The sequence below is a fragment of the Capsicum annuum genome, chromosome 3 (genome assembly GCF_002878395.1).
Source record: "Capsicum annuum cultivar UCD-10X-F1 chromosome 3, UCD10Xv1.1, whole genome shotgun sequence".
NCBI lineage: Eukaryota > Viridiplantae > Streptophyta > Magnoliopsida > Solanales > Solanaceae > Capsicum > Capsicum annuum.
Genome location: NC_061113.1, coordinates 243962593 through 243979741, shown reverse-complemented (window position 1 = coordinate 243979741; position 17149 = coordinate 243962593). Strand labels below are relative to the sequence as shown.

At 35.6% G+C, this 17149-nt stretch overlaps 2 protein-coding genes across 2 annotated transcripts; one reads left to right on the top strand and one right to left on the bottom strand.

The window, feature by feature from the left end:
- Nucleotides 1-3831: 3831 nt before the first annotated feature.
- LOC107862636 (pentatricopeptide repeat-containing protein At5g50280, chloroplastic) lies at nt 3832-7264 on the bottom strand. The gene is made up of 2 exons (XM_016708268.2): nt 6068-7264; nt 3832-5614 (listed from the first exon to the last, which is right to left on the bottom strand). The coding sequence occupies exons 1-2, from the start codon at nt 6898-6900 to the stop codon at nt 4309-4311; spliced, it is 2139 nt and encodes a 712-aa protein (XP_016563754.2). The 5' UTR covers nt 6901-7264; the 3' UTR covers nt 3832-4308.
- Nucleotides 7265-9469: 2205 nt separating this feature from the next.
- Nucleotides 9470-16403, top strand: LOC107862637 (MA3 DOMAIN-CONTAINING TRANSLATION REGULATORY FACTOR 1). Its single transcript, XM_016708269.2, has 4 exons — nt 9470-9789; nt 9867-10147; nt 13344-13438; nt 14333-16403. The coding sequence occupies exons 2-4, from the start codon at nt 9877-9879 to the stop codon at nt 16127-16129; spliced, it is 2163 nt and encodes a 720-aa protein (XP_016563755.1). The 5' UTR covers nt 9470-9789; nt 9867-9876; the 3' UTR covers nt 16130-16403.
- Nucleotides 16404-17149: the final 746 nt, after the last annotated feature.

Here is a 17149-nt window from a genome sequence, read left to right as displayed (position 1 = left end):
GCTGATAGAGTGGTGAATGTAGCTGAGCTGCTGCACTTGTTTCTTTACTTGAACCTGATTCGATTTCTTTTCTTTTGGAAGCCATGTTATCTTAAATTAACAGGAACATAACATAGATTATAATTGATTAATGCATAACAGTAATATAACAATTCCAACAGAGAACTAATCTGTTGCACCAGGTATGTTATCTGTTGTAATATATAACTGACCTGTTGCAATGAATGAGTAATTCATGGAAACCATAAAAATAGCACTATCTGTTGCACCTGGTATTTTTTCTGATGCAACACATAACTGACCCATTGCAACAGATGAGTAATCCGTTGGAAATCATAAAAACAGATCATTAATTTGTTGCACCAGGTATTTTATCTGTTGCAATATATAACCGACCTGTTGCAACGGATAAGTAAACTGTTGGAAAGAATAAAAATGGATCACTAATCTGTTGCACCAGGTATGTTATCTATTGCAACAGATAACCGACCTATTGCAACAGATGAGTAAATCATTGGAAAGAATAAAAACAGTCCTAATCTATTGTAAAATAAAGAGTAAACCGTTAGAAAGAATAAAAATAGATCACTAATCAGTTATCTGTTGAATCAATATTGTTTAGATTTCTTCCAAACAGAAGATTTCGTCTGTCGCAACAGATGAATGATCTGTTAGATTGTTCACCTGTTGCATCAGATTTTCATAGTTGCATCAGATTTTTAATCTGTTGCATCAAATTTTCATCTGTTGCATCATATGTTTCATTTATTACATCAGATGTTTCAACTGTTGCAATACCATTTCTACCAAGACAAACAACAAATCAACCCAACAACACCAACATATCACACACACACTAAGAACATCAACTATGACCAAAAATCATCAACAAATTCAAATCAACAGTACGACAACGAGAAGAAGAAATCCAGAAATGCCAGAAATTAGGGTTTTATTCAGTCCACATTTCAATACCAGAAGAGTAGTTGGCTCAAGTTCCTCTGTTTCTTCATAATTTTTTACCTGTGAAAAAGGAAATGAGAGGACGAAGAACTCGAAGTTGTTGTCATCGGAGAAGTATTCACGTCGATTGACGGTTGAAAGTCGAAAAGGAACTCGCCCGACTAATTATCGTCGGAGGTTGAAGGGAGAAATTTTGCAGAACTGTTGGTTGGGAGAGAGTTGAGAAAAGCTGGAGAGAGAGAGTGGTTGATTTGGATTGAAGAGGAGTGTGGGTTGGGTTGCTTTGTATTTTTGAAAAGATTAGAAAGTTTTGAAAATATTAATCAAGTCCACAATTAACTTAATCAAGTTTTCTAATGGTTTTTGACCCTATCTATTGGTCAATGTCACCAATCCTTCATTCAAGACTTAAAAGACACCTTTCCTTCAATTTTCTCAACTTACTTTAACAATTAAACTAAGTTTCTATTTATTTACCCCCCTTAACATCTTTAAACTGAATTAATTTCTCCCCTTAGTATCTTACACCACTCTTATGAGGGAGCGTGCATCACACTCGCTGCCACATCACAGCCACGTAAATAAAGTATTTTTTTAATATTTATATATAAATATATATATATATATATATATATATATATATATTTAAATATATAAAATATTTTAAATTAAAAAAATATTCCACCCCCCATTTTCCATCTTCTTCATAACCACCCACCCCTCCTTCCCCTCCCCCATCCAGTCCACCCCCAGCCTGCACACATACTCCGTCCATCCCCGTCCACCCCTTACACTGCCACATCTGCACACACACCCATCCACCCCACACAACGACATCTGTACACACACATCAAATTTTTCGGCTACTTTTCATCGGAAAACGCCATTATCGGCCACCATTGAAAAATACAGTACCAATTTTATTTTACCAAATTATCCTAAAAAAAAAAAACACAATCAAAGATGACTATCAATGGAGTTTTTGACACACGTGCGTTGAATCTACTACAATCAAATCTACAACAATTACAAATCAAGAAATCAACAATTACTTTAGAACTTAAGAAATTTTGTTGTAGATTCAACAACAAATCAAGAAATCTCATTTTTTTTACTGTCAAATTCAAGAAATGAGTGGTGGTGGATGGGGCAGTTGAAGGGAGGAGTGGGGTAGGGGTGTTGGCGGGTGGGATGGGTGAAGAAGGAGGGAGTTTTTTTTTCTATTATATATATATATATATATATATATATAATATTAGTAGGATTTAAATAAATAAAAAAATTCACGCGTTTTTTTTAAATGCCACGTCAGTATTAGGGGTGAATTTAATTCACTCTAAAGATGTTAAGGGTTGTAAATAAACGTGTGTTAAGTTTAATTGTTAAAGTAAGTCAGAGTGACAAGTTTAGGGGGTTTTGATGTATTATCTCTACTTTTTATGAATCGAATAAAAATAATTCATGGACAATTTTATCTTGCTTTTGAAATTGTCAATAAAATATTTCAACTATTCAAAGTTGAAATTATTGATAAATTTAGAAATGAAGACAGTCATATCAATTAAGATCGGATTATTTTTAAATTATCTTTTTTGATTAATTGAGAATTAATATTCATAGGTATAAACTAAATATAAAGAACTAATAGATTCTCGAGGTTCATTTTGATGATTTTTTTTTCCTTAATTTAAAGTAAAATTAAGCTTAAATTATCATATTAACTAGCTTAAATTCTTGCACGCGAAATTATGAATAAAATTAAGATTTAATAAATATTTTAAAATATATTTCAATTTATAGCTATAGAATATATGCTCATAAACTCATAAAAATATTAATATTTTTCAATTTATAATTTTTGTGAATTATAATTATTTTATATATTTAATCATATTATTATACAAAATATTAAATTACTTGAATTTGGACTGAGTTTAGCACGGGCATTATAAAACTACTACTACTAATAAACAGTTTTGATCCAAAATAGTTTAACATACAGAACTATTGTTGTCATTTTTCTTAAAACCACTCCTTTCTTTCTAAATAAGCCATTTTTTTTTAGTTTGAACATGATGTAATTCTTTAAGTAGTTTCTTTATTATGTATAATCATCTTTACTCCAAAAAAGTTAAAATTGAAAGAACATTATTAGTATCTTCTTCACTATTCGAAGGATTTACTTATTTAGAAACAAAATAAAAAGACAAAAGAATACTTATTTATAAACGGAGAACGTATAGTACTACTATTTATATTAAAAAAAGTCTAAAATAATCCTTTATTTAGAAAGAAAATAAAACTTATGTTCACCAATAAATATGAAAAGTTGGGTCAGTGGTGTCAACCTTGATCAAATTGATCAGAGATACTTAAAAAGAGGTAGGAGAAATGAAGAAAGGACGGAGAATTGACTCCTCACCAATAAGGTGTAAATTATACTAAGTACTAACCAATCAACTAAGGTATTAAGACTTTCGATCAAACGTTCACATGAAAATGAAGAACAATTTAGAAAATAGTGAAACGCTTTTGAACCAGGCTATCCACCTGAATCTAATAGTTTTTGAGCTCTTATAATCATCTAGCCACTGTGACAAATTGATCACGTCTCGTGGAAATTGATATTTCCGTGTGCCATTTTATATTTTAATCACTATCAACCTATTGCTTACTCTAAAACTGGACTGCAACAACTCGTTGGGGTTGGCTATATGAATCCCCGCTTCTTTATTTTTAAACTTATCCATGCATCAGCTTCATGACATTGTCCTGTATTAAAATGGGAGCACCTTCATCTCCCAAGACACAAAACTAGGGAGCAGCTTTTCAGATAGTACTAATCAATAACCATCAGATAAACAAAGCTGGCAGAAGAAAGAGATAAATCTATTAGAGGAAGGAATCCATGGTAAAAGTATCTGCTTAGGAGTCTCCGAACAGACTTTATTAGTATTTCCACTCTCTAGCTGATGTACAGTTCCAAAAGTTGTAAAGCATTTAACTTTAATGAGAGAATTTATCAGTAATTTAAATCTAGCTGATGTAGAGCTTCACACGTCTTCTTTTTCTTTTTCTTTTTCTTTTTGGATTTTCCATTAGGTGTTCGGTACCTGCATAAGAGCCTGACTAAATCAAGATTCACGCATCACAGGGCCTAGTTTCACTTTCACAAGTCTTGAAGCATTCAAGTTCAACGCCTCTTTTATGCCAAAAGGTAGAACACAACTGTACAAAATAGCATCTCGGTCAGGCTTGGATTGAAGATAACCACCAAAAGAAATCGGAATTTTCTAAGCTAACTCACTGAACCAACATAACGTAATGACAAGACAAAAAGTATAGCTATTGCTGTCCTCCATGAAATCTTGCTCCTTTTTTTCTATTTTTCCAGAACTCATCCTTCTTTCCCTTTTTCTTCTCTTTCAATAAGCCCATACTGCTTCTAACTATTCCCATTATAGCACTCTTATCTTTCCTGTTCTTTATGGCAGCTTTTACATCCAGAATTGCCCGGAGCTTCTCATATGATTCAGCGTCAGGCACTTGCCGGTTTTTTACCATCTGCTTGTGAAAATAAAACGCCCTCTTGAAATCTCGCACACGGATGAAGGCATATATCATTGTGGAATATGTAACAGAATCAGGTTTTAGATTAAGTGCTGCCATCTCCTTCAAAAGCTGTGGCAACCTTGATTCTTGTCCTCCCCTCGCATATGCATTGATCAACATGTTGTATGTCATTACTGTTGGTTGTAACCCAAGCTTCCCAAATTCACAAATTACATCTCTTGCTTCGACGTAGCAACCTTGTTTAGCAAATCCATCCAGTAGAATGTTAAATGTCACCCTTGTCCCTCCAATTTTATCTCTGATCATCATTTTCCAAATTTTCATGAGTGTTTGGGTATCACCAGCACGTCTAAATGCATCAAGAAGAGCAGTATAAGTTTCTATGGAGGGTTTTATTCCCTCCCTTTGCATATTCTCAAAAGCTGTATAAGCTTTATCATGCCACCCACTGACTGAATAGGCATGGATAAGAGCTGTATAAGAGTGAGAAGTTGGTTTTATACCAACCTTCGTCATCCTCAAGAACGCATTTGCAGCCAAGTCACTCATTTTCCTCAGTCTTCCATAGGCACTGATCAGGCAGGTATACGATTTCACATTTGGCTCCAAACCAGCATCTTCCATTTCCTGTAGCAGTTTTTCAACAACTTCGGGCTGGAATCTCCTACTGTATGCATCCATCAAAATATTATAAGTAGCCGAGGTAGGTGCAATTTTTTTCCTCTTCATCTCGGCAAAGAGACCTTCAGCCTCTTCAATTTGGTTAGATTTACAGTAAGCATGCATCAGAGTATTATAGACAGTGGCATTAGAAGATATTCCCCTTTTCTCCATTTCCAACTGGATAATTAAAGCTTCCTTCTTCAGGCTTTCATCACAAAAGGATTTAATTAGAGCACCCGCTACTTCCAAGCTCCACTTTACACCTTCTTCATTCATCTTTTCGAATAACTCCCAAGCTTCTTTGGCGCTATTGCCCCGTTTCCTCATTAGTGTGATCATAATGGAACTCGTCACATGGTCTGGTTGGACAGAATTTGTTTCCATGGACTCATAAACTTCCCAAGCATCATCATACCTTTAATAAATTAAACCAGCAAAGGAACATAAGTCACAAAGAAAGCTTAAAACAAAACTGAACTACTCTCTTAAAGGATGTAAACACACCAAATGAACACCAAAACGACAAGACTTTCTCTACCAAGCATTTTGAATGAAATATGTGAACAGCCGATAAGCCTCAATTGCATCATAGGAATTCGAAAAAGGGTTCTTTCTGATACTTATAGTAACTATTGTCACTTCTTTTTTGATTTTGATAGTTTCTGCGATCACATACATGGACTATACAACCTATACTAAGAGCATTTTCTGTTGCCAGCTCCAACATAAAACTCAAATGAGGTACACCATGACCTCCAAATAATCGAAATTTACCACCAAACATATACTAAAACATTGCATTGCACGTATCAAACAATCTGAGTAATATAGATATCGAAATCAATGAGCTTTCAGTCATAACTCATACCCTCTACAGCATAATAGTCCGGAAATAGCCGCATTATAAACATGAACATCCTTGAACCCCTTTCTATTAGGCAAATTCTTAAACAAAACTAGTAACTCCTTGCTCATACCAGCTCTCCCAAGTATTGGAAACAGAATCGTATACGCTCGAGGTGTAACCAATGAAGGCTCATTAAGCCCCATCCATTCGAAAAAATACAAGCAATCAACCACCAAACCTTCATTTCCCAACAAACCAAGTACCTCCTCACAGTCTTTCTGTCCAACTCTCCCTTCAAATTCACCTAATACTTCACCTAACGTCACATTTTCCGGTAAGTTCTTCGCCTTCTCCACTATTCCACTAACAACCCCTTCAATTTTACTACTTGGGGAGAGTGTTTCCAGTAGGGAATTTGGAATGCCTTCAACCTCATCTTCACCATCTTGAGTTGAATCAGCGATGGAAGAAAGACGCCAGGATGTTTTACGATTCTCTTGTAGAGATAACTTGCCTTCCCGACCTGGGTCCGGTTCCGGGTCGGATCTTTGGATTGCCGCCCGGGTTAAGAAGAAGCGGCGAATTGGGTCATCTTCTGGTTCATTTAACTGCTGGGTTTCTTCTTCTTCTTCTTCTTCTTCTTCTTCATCCTCTTCTTCGTCTTCTTCGAGGAAAGAAAGGAAAAGGGGAGAAGGTGTAGTAGACTTAGGAATGAAAGAATTGGAGAAAGTAGGAGAAGATGATTGAGAGAATGGTCTAAAAGATATGTGATTTTTGCAGATTCTCAGAGGGTGGTGATTGGCCTTTAACATACAGGAAGTAGAAGAAGGGATAAAGGAGTGTTTGAGCGCCATTTTCAAACGGCCTTGTGAGCTTCACTGGGATTTTGATTGGTTTAGGAAGAAGGTTAAAGAGCCTTATCCTTTCCACTAAGGTTAATTAGCTACTACATGCTTGGTGGCTGGTGCCATCAAATTATGATTCTAAAATTGGTAAAACTATTAATATTTTTATAATTTTATCAAATAAATAAATTCCTTTTTAGTCGAAAGTTCCAACTTTTATTCAACAAAAATGAAAAATTGTACACCAATAACCTGTTTTTGACTTTCAGGTAATTCCTAACCACATTACAACTCTATGGTAACAGTGATAAAACATTAGGAATTATACAATTCTAATTGTGGAAATTGTCTAAGCTTTGGAGTATATTTCTTCATTATGGAGAGATAAATTGGGGATTGATGTTAAATATTTTTTTTTTTTTAATTTTTCATTTGGTGTTCGAAATCCACATTGGAGCCCGACTAATTCAGATTCGCGTCGGGTAGGGTCCAATTTGGGGGTAGCGCTCCCAATAGAGTTTCTCCATGCCCAAGGTCGAACTCTGGACTTCTGGTTAAGGGTGGAGCAACCCCATTCGCTGCACCACAACCCATGTCGGTGATGTTAAATATTGTTTTGATGGAGGATGGATGAAATGAAAACTTTATTTCTGATTTTGTGTGATAAGAAGGTATCGTTAAAATTTAAAGGTAAATTTTAAAGCCTGATGATTTGACCGAGTATGTTGTATGGATTGGAGTATTGACTTATTAAGAATTCTCATATTTAGAAGATGAGAGTTGCAGAGATGATAATATTGAGGCAGATTTGTGGTCACATAGATAAAATTAAGAATGAAGATACTCCCTCTGTCACATATTAATTGATTAATTTTCTTTTTACGCGCATGTTAATAAATCATAAATGAGACGGTAATTTTATTAATTCGCCCTTAATTTTTTTTTTGAAAATATTACAAACAAGTGTAAACACTTTCAAAAATAATGAATTGCAATGATAATAAAGAAAAAAATTAATTGATGTTTTTTTGATTTAGTAAGAAGGCCAACTCACATGGAATAACTATTTTTAGTAAGATGGCTAACTAACATGGGATGGAGGAAGTTCGAAAAAAGATAGAAGTAGCCTTTCTATTAGATAAGATGAGGAGAAGCGAGATTAAAATAATTTGGATATATGAAAAAAAGGGTGTGTGGATGCTTATGAGAATGTGTGAACGGTTGGCAGTGATGGCCGTCGGAAGAGGTAGAGACATGTCGAAAAAGTATTGGAGGAAAGTGATTTGACAAGAGATGACACTTTTGATCTTACAAATGACATGTTTTTAGATGAGAAAGTTTAAAATTTCGATCTTAATACAAGAAGTTATGAGTTTTTTTTTCTCCTTTTCAATTATTGAATCAAAATAGCTTATTAAGCTTATGAATCAAAGAATAGAAGATGACTAAAATGATGTCTAAACTATGACAGAATTTGTAATAATGCACTCATATTTTATGTGCATGTCGTGGTGTGGTGGGGGTTATCAGCCGTTGAATATATTTTAAAAATATTTATTTGATAGTTATGGAGTAAATTGGATAAGAAACTGAACACACAAATTTGAGGCACGTAGAAAATAAATTGAAACTTTCTATATGGGTAAATTGATCAAGAAATAAAAAACACGCATATAGAGTGTGTATAGGGTTAATTAAAACTCTTTTTATTGAATTGGTTGGGAAATAAATTGAACACACATACAAAACACGTAGAGGATCAATTAAAACAATGTTACTAATGTATTTTGTCCGCATAAAAGAGAAATAATGGTAATTTCCAATTTTCCTTCCATTGTAAATTCATTTTATTCTTCAAATCGAAGTTGGAAAAATTCATTACTTCTTTAATTTTAGAGATTGTCTTAAGAGGTAAGTTCCCACAAAACTATTTATATCTTTGAAGAAACTAAATTAAAATTTGATATAACACATGTCAAAATTTGATTATAAAAGAATATAATGATTTGCGGGATTAAATTTAAAGAGATGTAACTGATTTTTCAACGAAAAAATGAAAAGTGAATGAGAATGTTTCACTTTTTGTTTTCCTCGAAGAGTGTAACGAACAGATAATGACCGAACGCTTTTGATTTTGTTGGCCTTTTATTTTATGCGTATACGCAACAAACTAAAAAAGATTCGATTTCTTATCCACCTCACCCAATAAATGCCAAATAAATACTTGATAAATATATCCAGAAGTAATTAATAAAATTTTCGTAAATTACGAGCATATTACTCTAAATCCGATTCACTTTAAACGTTATTTCAACCATTTTCTCTTAACGAAACACGATCGAATCAAACAATAATAAATACCCTCCGTTAATAATTTAATCCAAAAATGCCCTTAATTTTTTTTTTTGTCGAAATAATAGCATGGAAGTGAGGGGGTATGAACGTAACTTCCAAAATAACAAAAAAAACCCTAATCGGGCAGTCCTGAATGGAGCTCCACGAATAGAATTCAGCTCAAGTACGAAGGACACGTGGATAGTCTCCTAATTGCTGACGTGTAAATGTAACCGTAGCCTCCCTATTTATTCTCTTCGTCCTCATCCATTTTTCCACTCACTTACCCCCACCACCACTCTCCTCTTCACGCTTTTTCCTTTCACCCTAATCTCAATCTCCCAAATCCATTAAAAAACTGAGAAAATACATACTCATATATACATATATCGTCTTCATTGATCTAGTTTTTGTTGAGTTTGTTACCATTGAAGCTATTTGACCGTAGAATTTCCGATTTGTCGGTATTTATATTCTCATTTGGCTCGAGATCCGAGCCAAGTACAGAGGAGTTTGTTCGTGGCTGGTTAGGGTTTTTGAACCAGCCACTCAGTGCGGAGAGAGGTAATTTTACTACTTGATTTGTTGTTATAACTGTTTGGTGAGATTACTGGATGTTTGATTTGTTTGATTATGTGTAGGTTGTGTGAAATGGCGTCGAATGAGGGATTTCTGACGGAAGGACAGAGGGAGATGTTGAAAACTGCACCGCCACCGCCGAATGTGGAGGTTTTGTCGTCGTCTCCGAAGTCTCCGACTCTGAAGTCACCAGGTGCTGCTGCGAAGTCTACGTCTGTGCTGTTGGCGGAGTTGGCGGAGCATCACGTGAAGGCACCAGGTGGTGGAAAGGCGTCCAATGCTGGGATTGCTGTGAGACATGTGCGGAGGACGCATTCAGGGAAGCATATACGTGTTAAGAAGGGTGAGTGTTTTATCATCTATGCTGAACCATGATGACATTGCAGTTGTTCTTGAGTTTTTTTGATTTGGTATTTCAGGTTCTGAGTTATGACCTACTTTTATGCAATTGTATATTGTTGAAGCGATTTTAATACAGTTTGAATAGTTGAATTTATAATGAAGTTGTAAATCCCTTTCGGTAGGGTGGCGGTGGGCAAATAGTTACGCGCTTCGTACATTGAATGTGGATTGATGTACTTCCTAGATGAACTTAGTCTATTCTTAGTTTTAAAACAATCACGTCAGGGGTAGGTGTCAATAGATCCCTTCTGGAGGGTGACGGTGGGCTAATATTTACTTACATCACGCGTTGAATGTGGATCGATGTTCTTAGTTTATTCTTAGTTTTAAAACAATCACGTCACGGGTAGATGTTAATAGATCCCTTTCTTGGAGGGTGATGGTGGGATAATATTTACTTACTTCACACGTTGAATGTGGATTGATGTAATTCCTAGATGATGATAGTTTATTCTTAGTTTTCGAAACAATCACGTGAGGGGTAGTAGGCTTTAATAGTGACAAAAAAAGACAAAAAGCAGAAGAAATGTTGTAGCCATGAGTGGATTTACGTTTAACTTAGGCCAAGCGGTGTCACGTGACACTGCTTAGTCAGAAATTTTTACTGAACATGTATATATAATTGAAAGACAGAACAAAAAGAGTATTTTGAGTAAAATGACGCGCCTTGATACTAGGAGCCACACAGCTCATATGGTTAGGCATGTTAGTTTTCAATATAGATGTCGCGAGTTCTAATTGCAGTGGCCACATTTATTATTGTTTTGAAGTTTTGTGCTTCAATCCACAATATGATACACTATCCTGGTTCAAACCGCTGGCCTCTTGGTAGTTAACACACAACAAAATGTTGAACCAATTACTCCAAAATCATATCAGTAAAATCATGGTGGCCACATTTATTATAGTAGTTCTTGCTCTTGAATCCACAAAAATGATGCACCATAGGTTCGAACTGTTGACCTCTTGGTCGTTAAAACTTGACAATATGTGGACCAAATACTCCAAAATCGTATCAATAAAATATTTGGGCACATTTATTTCTGTTAGCTTTTGCGCTTCAATCTACAAATGATACACCATACGGGTTCGAACCACTGATCTCTTGTAGTTAACACACAACAAATCTTGAACCATTTACTCCAAAAGTCGCATCAGTAAAATTTGGCGACGAAATCTATTTGGATGTATTGAGAAGGATTTGGCTTCTTCCTAATTAGTAGGTCTTTTCCTTTTTTCTTTCCTTTGATCTTCTTTCTCGCCAATGATATTGATTAAGAACGATTTGCTGAATCAAATGTGAATGGATGTATTGAGAAGGATGTGGCCTCTTCCGTAATTAGTTCTTATGCTATGTTTTTCTTTTCTTTCCCTTTCATCTTCTTTCTTGCAAATGATATTGATTAAGAACGATTGCAGAATCAAATGAATGGATTTATTGAGAAGGATGCGGCTTATTCCATAATTAGTTGTTATTCGATGTTTTTCTTTTTCCTTTTTTCCTTGCTCTCATCTTCTTTCTCGCTAATGATACTGATTAAGAACGATTTGCAAAATCAAATGAATTATCACTTGTTTAGTAATAGTTTGCTACCCTATATGAGAAAGTTTTTTATATCACTTTTTTGAGGTTATTTTATTTTGGATATATTTTTTTTAAAAAAAACAGTTAGTAATAATATATGTAAATTGTGTTTTATTTGTATTTTCTTCCTTTACTATATGATGTTTTATTATCTTATTTATTTTTTCTATTTAAAATGTGACACTGCTTATGAAAAATCCTGCGTACGTCACCAGCAGTAGCACCAAGGACTATGTATAAACATGGGTTCTTTCTTATATTATTTTGCTGCTCCAAGAGTTCCTGGTAAGTGTATATATATAGGTTAGGTCTTTTCTTAGGTATTTTGTTAGAAAAGGAAAATGTTAAGTAAATCTTGTTTCTTATTTGCGTATATATTTCCTGTTAAAGAAAGTTGCCATACTTTTCTTTGAGTGGGTGTTTTGTCATAAAACAACAACAACAACAACATATCAGTATATTCCCACAAAATGGGGTCTGAGGAGGGTAAAGTCTACAGAGTCTGTAGAGGGGCTGGATGATAAATGAAATATGTCTAGAGTAACTCTTCCAACCTTTAAGTTTAGACATATTTACTGCGGGACTCCTCCATTTACATCATTCTCTAAAATATTCAATGTATACTTCACTGCTGAGTCGTTGTTAGTTTTAGAATTTTTAATTAGATGTGTCTTGATATCCCTGTGAATCTGGTGGCTCCGTATTTTGATGTCAATGCTACTGCTGTTGGGCTACATACAATTTTAGTGACACAGTCTGTGCAAATCATTCAAACATATTTAAGATGATATGAGGGTGTTTGGATTAACTTTTTCAAGTGACTTATATAAGCTAAAACCAACTTTTGGCTTTTGGCCTTTTTTGGGGGACTTTTTAAGCCTAAAGTAAAGTGCTTAAAAGCACTATGTGTCTTTGCCAAGCACCTCCAAAATTTAGAAAGTGCTTAAAAGCCAAAAGCACCTCAAAATAAGACAATCCAACACCCTCATAGTTGTTATAGCTTAAATAGGTATGCCCTGCACACCGAGTGTTTTCAGGAAGAAGTATTCGGTAGGTCTCTCTGCATTTTGATAAGTCGTAAAGATTAGTCTGACAAGTATATCAGCTTATGAGCTGTGAAAATCCAATGGTCGTTTGTAGATAAAAGCCAACAGGTAAATGCCCAGCTTTTTTTGGACTAATTAGAAGTTGAAGTGTAGAGGCTGATTATGAGGCATCAAATGATTGATAACTCTAAACCAGTGCTAATATACAGGGGGTATGTTATGTTAATTTGGTTTTGATCTTGGGTATGATTTGGTTAGCTTCCGCTTCCATCAAATCCTGAAGTTACATTTATTAGAGTTAGTTGCATCTACATCATATGTTTTTTTTTTTTTTATACAGTTCAGGTGTATCTCCTATAATATAATTTTACTTTCTTTCTTCTTTCTGATATAGCATTCGGTGTTCTCATTTGCAAGTAGCACGCAGCTCATAAATGTTTTTTCTTTTTCATTTTTTTCACTGCACATATACTAAAGGATTTCCTGCATTTTATGGTTTAAAACAGATGGAGCCGGCGGTAAAGGCACCTGGGGAAGATGGTTGGATACTGATGGTGAATGTCATATCGATAAGAATGATCCCAACTATGATAGTGGTGAGGTGAGTCCTACAGAAACTATACTGGCCTAGGTGATAAAATAACTTTTGATTTGGTTTTATTACATGTTACATTGTTCTTTTTTTTGGGTACTATCATTCATCATGTATATCTCTTTTGGAATAGTTGATCAAATAAATTCATTCTTTGACAATTTAACATTGTACAGTATACCAGAATGCTCCCATAATGCCTGCATTACGAAATTGTGGGTTATAATGGATTAAAAGGCTACTTAAAGAATGACTACGGAAATCATCGGTGAGAAAGAAACAACGCAAAGGAAGAATAATGTTCAATATAAATATCACGATTGTGTAGGGAAGAGTCAAAAGTGAAGGTTCAGAACAATCGTATATTTCTGCAGAAAGCAATGCAAAGTTATTTTCCCTAGTTGTCTAATGTCTATTCTTTACACCGTGGTTAGTTTCTTTCTTTCCTTTCCTGTCAGTTTAGATCTGTCTCCTTAGCGAATAGTTTGTTATGAATCTCAATTTTCTTTTCTCTTTCTAGTACTAAGACTCGACACATGAACCTTTCCACTAGGGAACCTACTGGAGCACCAAGTCCGCAATTGTCCTTTGTCCTAGTCCACATTTATCTTTATATTGTATCTAATCAGATTTAATGGTTAAGCAGTGGTTGTTAACAAAACTACTGTATTTTGACTGTAAATCTTGGTATTACAAGGATACATGAAGGAAGGGAGGACACAAAATACATAACCTTTGTTAAGGAAATTTGCAATTTTCCATATGCTAACTCCATTTTTTCCTGAACCAATTGATTCATTTATGTGCTGTTTTATATACTGGTGTTGTGCGAATTGCCTCAGTACTTCTCATGAACGTTATTATATTATTGTTGCTTCCTCCTCCTTGACTGTAATTAAACAGGAGCCGTATGAGCTTGTTGGAACTGCCGTCTCTGATCCATTAGATGACTACAAGAAATCCGTAGCTTCAATTATTGAGGAATACTTCACCACTGGTGACGTTGAAGTGGCTACGTCTGATCTCAAGGAATTAGGTTCAACCGAGTATCACCCGTATTTTGTTAAGAGGCTTGTTTCTATGTCAATGGATAGGCACGATAAGGAGAAGGAAATGGCTTCTGTTCTTCTTTCTTCACTTTATGTTGATGTTATAAACCCTACCCAGATCAGTCAGGGATTCTTCATGCTTGTGGAGTCTGCTGATGACTTTGCAGTGGACATACCAGATACTGTTGATATCCTTGCTTTATTCATTGCACGGGCTGTGGTCGATGACATTCTTCCACCTGCTTTTATCGCAAGAGCTAGAAAGATGCTCCCAGAAACCTCCAAGGGGATACAGGTGCTGCAAACTGCTGAGAAGAGCTATCTCTCAGCTCCACACCATGCAGAACTTGTTGAAAGGCGCTGGGGTGGCAGCACCCATTTCACTGTTGAGGAAGTCAAGAAAAGAATTGCTGATCTATTGAAGGAGTATGTTGAGAGTGGAGACACTGTTGAGGCCTGTAGGTGCATAAGAAAATTGGAAGTTTCTTTTTTCTATCATGAAGTTGTCAAGAGAGCTTTAGTTTTAGCCATGGAGATGCCGTCTGCCGAACCACTTATTCTGAAACTTCTAAAGGAGTCTTCAGAAGAGGGTCTAATAAGTTCCAGTCAAATGGTGAAGGGATTTTCTAGGTTAGCTGAGAGTATTGATGACCTTTCCCTTGATATTCCTTCTGCAAAAACATTGTTCCAGTCGATTGTTCCTCGGGCAATTGCCGAGGGTTGGCTTGATGCATCTTTCTTGAAAGCCTCAGGTGAAGATGGGCAAGCAAATGGTCCAGATGATGAAAAAGTGAAGCAGTACAAAAAAAAAATCGTTAACATAATCCATGAATATTTCCTCTCAGATGACATTCCGGAGCTTATCCGGAGTTTGGAAGATTTGGGGGCACCTGAGTATAATCCCATTTTCCTGAAGAAGCTGATTACCCTTGCCATGGACAGGAAAAACAAGGAAAAGGAAATGGCATCTGTTTTGCTTTCTGCACTTCATATTGAGATTTTTTCTACTGAAGACATAGTCAATGGATTTGTGATGCTACTGGAATCCGCAGAAGATACAGCACTTGACATTTTAGATGCTTCCAATGAACTTGCTCTTTTCGTTGCTAGGGCTGTAATAGATGACGTCCTTGCTCCACTGAATTTGGAGGAGATAACGAACAGGTTGCCACCAAATTGCAGGAGCGGTTGCGAGACTGTCTCTATGGCTCAATCACTTCTATCTGCACGCCATGCCGGAGAAAGGATCCTGAGGTGTTGGGGTGGTGGGACTGGCTGGGCTGTGGAAGATGCAAAAGATAAGATACAAAAGCTTCTTGAGGAATTTGAAAGTGGTGGTGTTATCAGTGAAGCTTGCCAATGCATACGAGATATGGGGATGTCATTCTTCAATCACGAGGTAGTGAAGAAAGCTTTGGTTATGGCAATGGAGAAGAAGAATGATAGGATGCTGGATTTACTGCAAGAGTGCTTTAACGAGGGGCTTATCACCATCAACCAGATGACTAAAGGCTTTGGCAGGATCAAGGATGGGCTTGATGATCTGGCTCTTGACATTCCGAATGCAAAGAACAAATTCATGTTTTATGTGGAGCACGCCAAAGAAAGAGGCTGGCTGTTACCATCCTTTGGGTTTCCGGATGCATCTTGATGAGTAGATTCATATACATTAGTTTGTTTCATCTCTGTGTGTTCGTTGTTGCCTTCTCTTTAGTGTAGCTCGTGCCCTTTTACTTGGGGAGTAGATGGACAGTGACTGCCCCAATCCCTTTAGAGTCCTCTTTCATTTGAAGTTTTTAAAATGATGGATGTTGATGTAAAAGTTAGGGCGCTCGTGTTCCCCTGCTGTAGTGGTGAACGCAAACTGCATTACCTTAATCTTTTGCTGTTATTTAGAATGTTGTTAGTACAGATCAGTTACTTAATCCTGTGCTTGCTGAAGTTTAAATTTTTTTTTGTTTTAGGTCAAATCTACATTATTGACTTGCATTATGCCATTCGCGCAGGTGAAACGACCACAAAGCTTTCTTTGTTTCAGTCGGTTATTTGAAGACGAATGTTCTAGGTGTAGACTGTAGGGTAGACGGGGAAAGGCGAAAAACAGAGTGAAGATTGGAAGATCTAGAGCTTGTGCAAGGGTGACAAGCAGTTTTAGTCTATTAGTACTCTAGACTTGAGATCTCTGGTTTAATCAAGGGCGCTAAAGGCTAATACGACTTCATGGTCTATATTGTTGAAGACTAGATAAAAGGGAATTGCTTTAGTAGAACTGAAGAGAATTATGGATTTTGATTTGATAGGTTGGATGATCATATGCTAAGATTAGAGAGCGTAGAGAGCTCGAATCTAGAATTGATAGTGTTTCCATAATATACATAATTGAGTATTTGAGTTCAGTAAGGCGTGAGAGAGAACACGGATCATCGATAAGCTATCGCTGAGAGTTATTGTCAGACTTAACATAAAGCACACATTAATCTCGTTACTGGGGCAACAACTCTTTATTCTTACTTTCAAAAACTTTAAATACTTTACTAATGTTGAAAAAGAATTACTCCTCATTCATCTTTATGTGTTCATATTTGAATTGATACATTTCTTAAAAATAATAAATAAAAAAATAATTTTATCACATTAGATAAATTTAATATTTTAAAAAATATTTAATAAT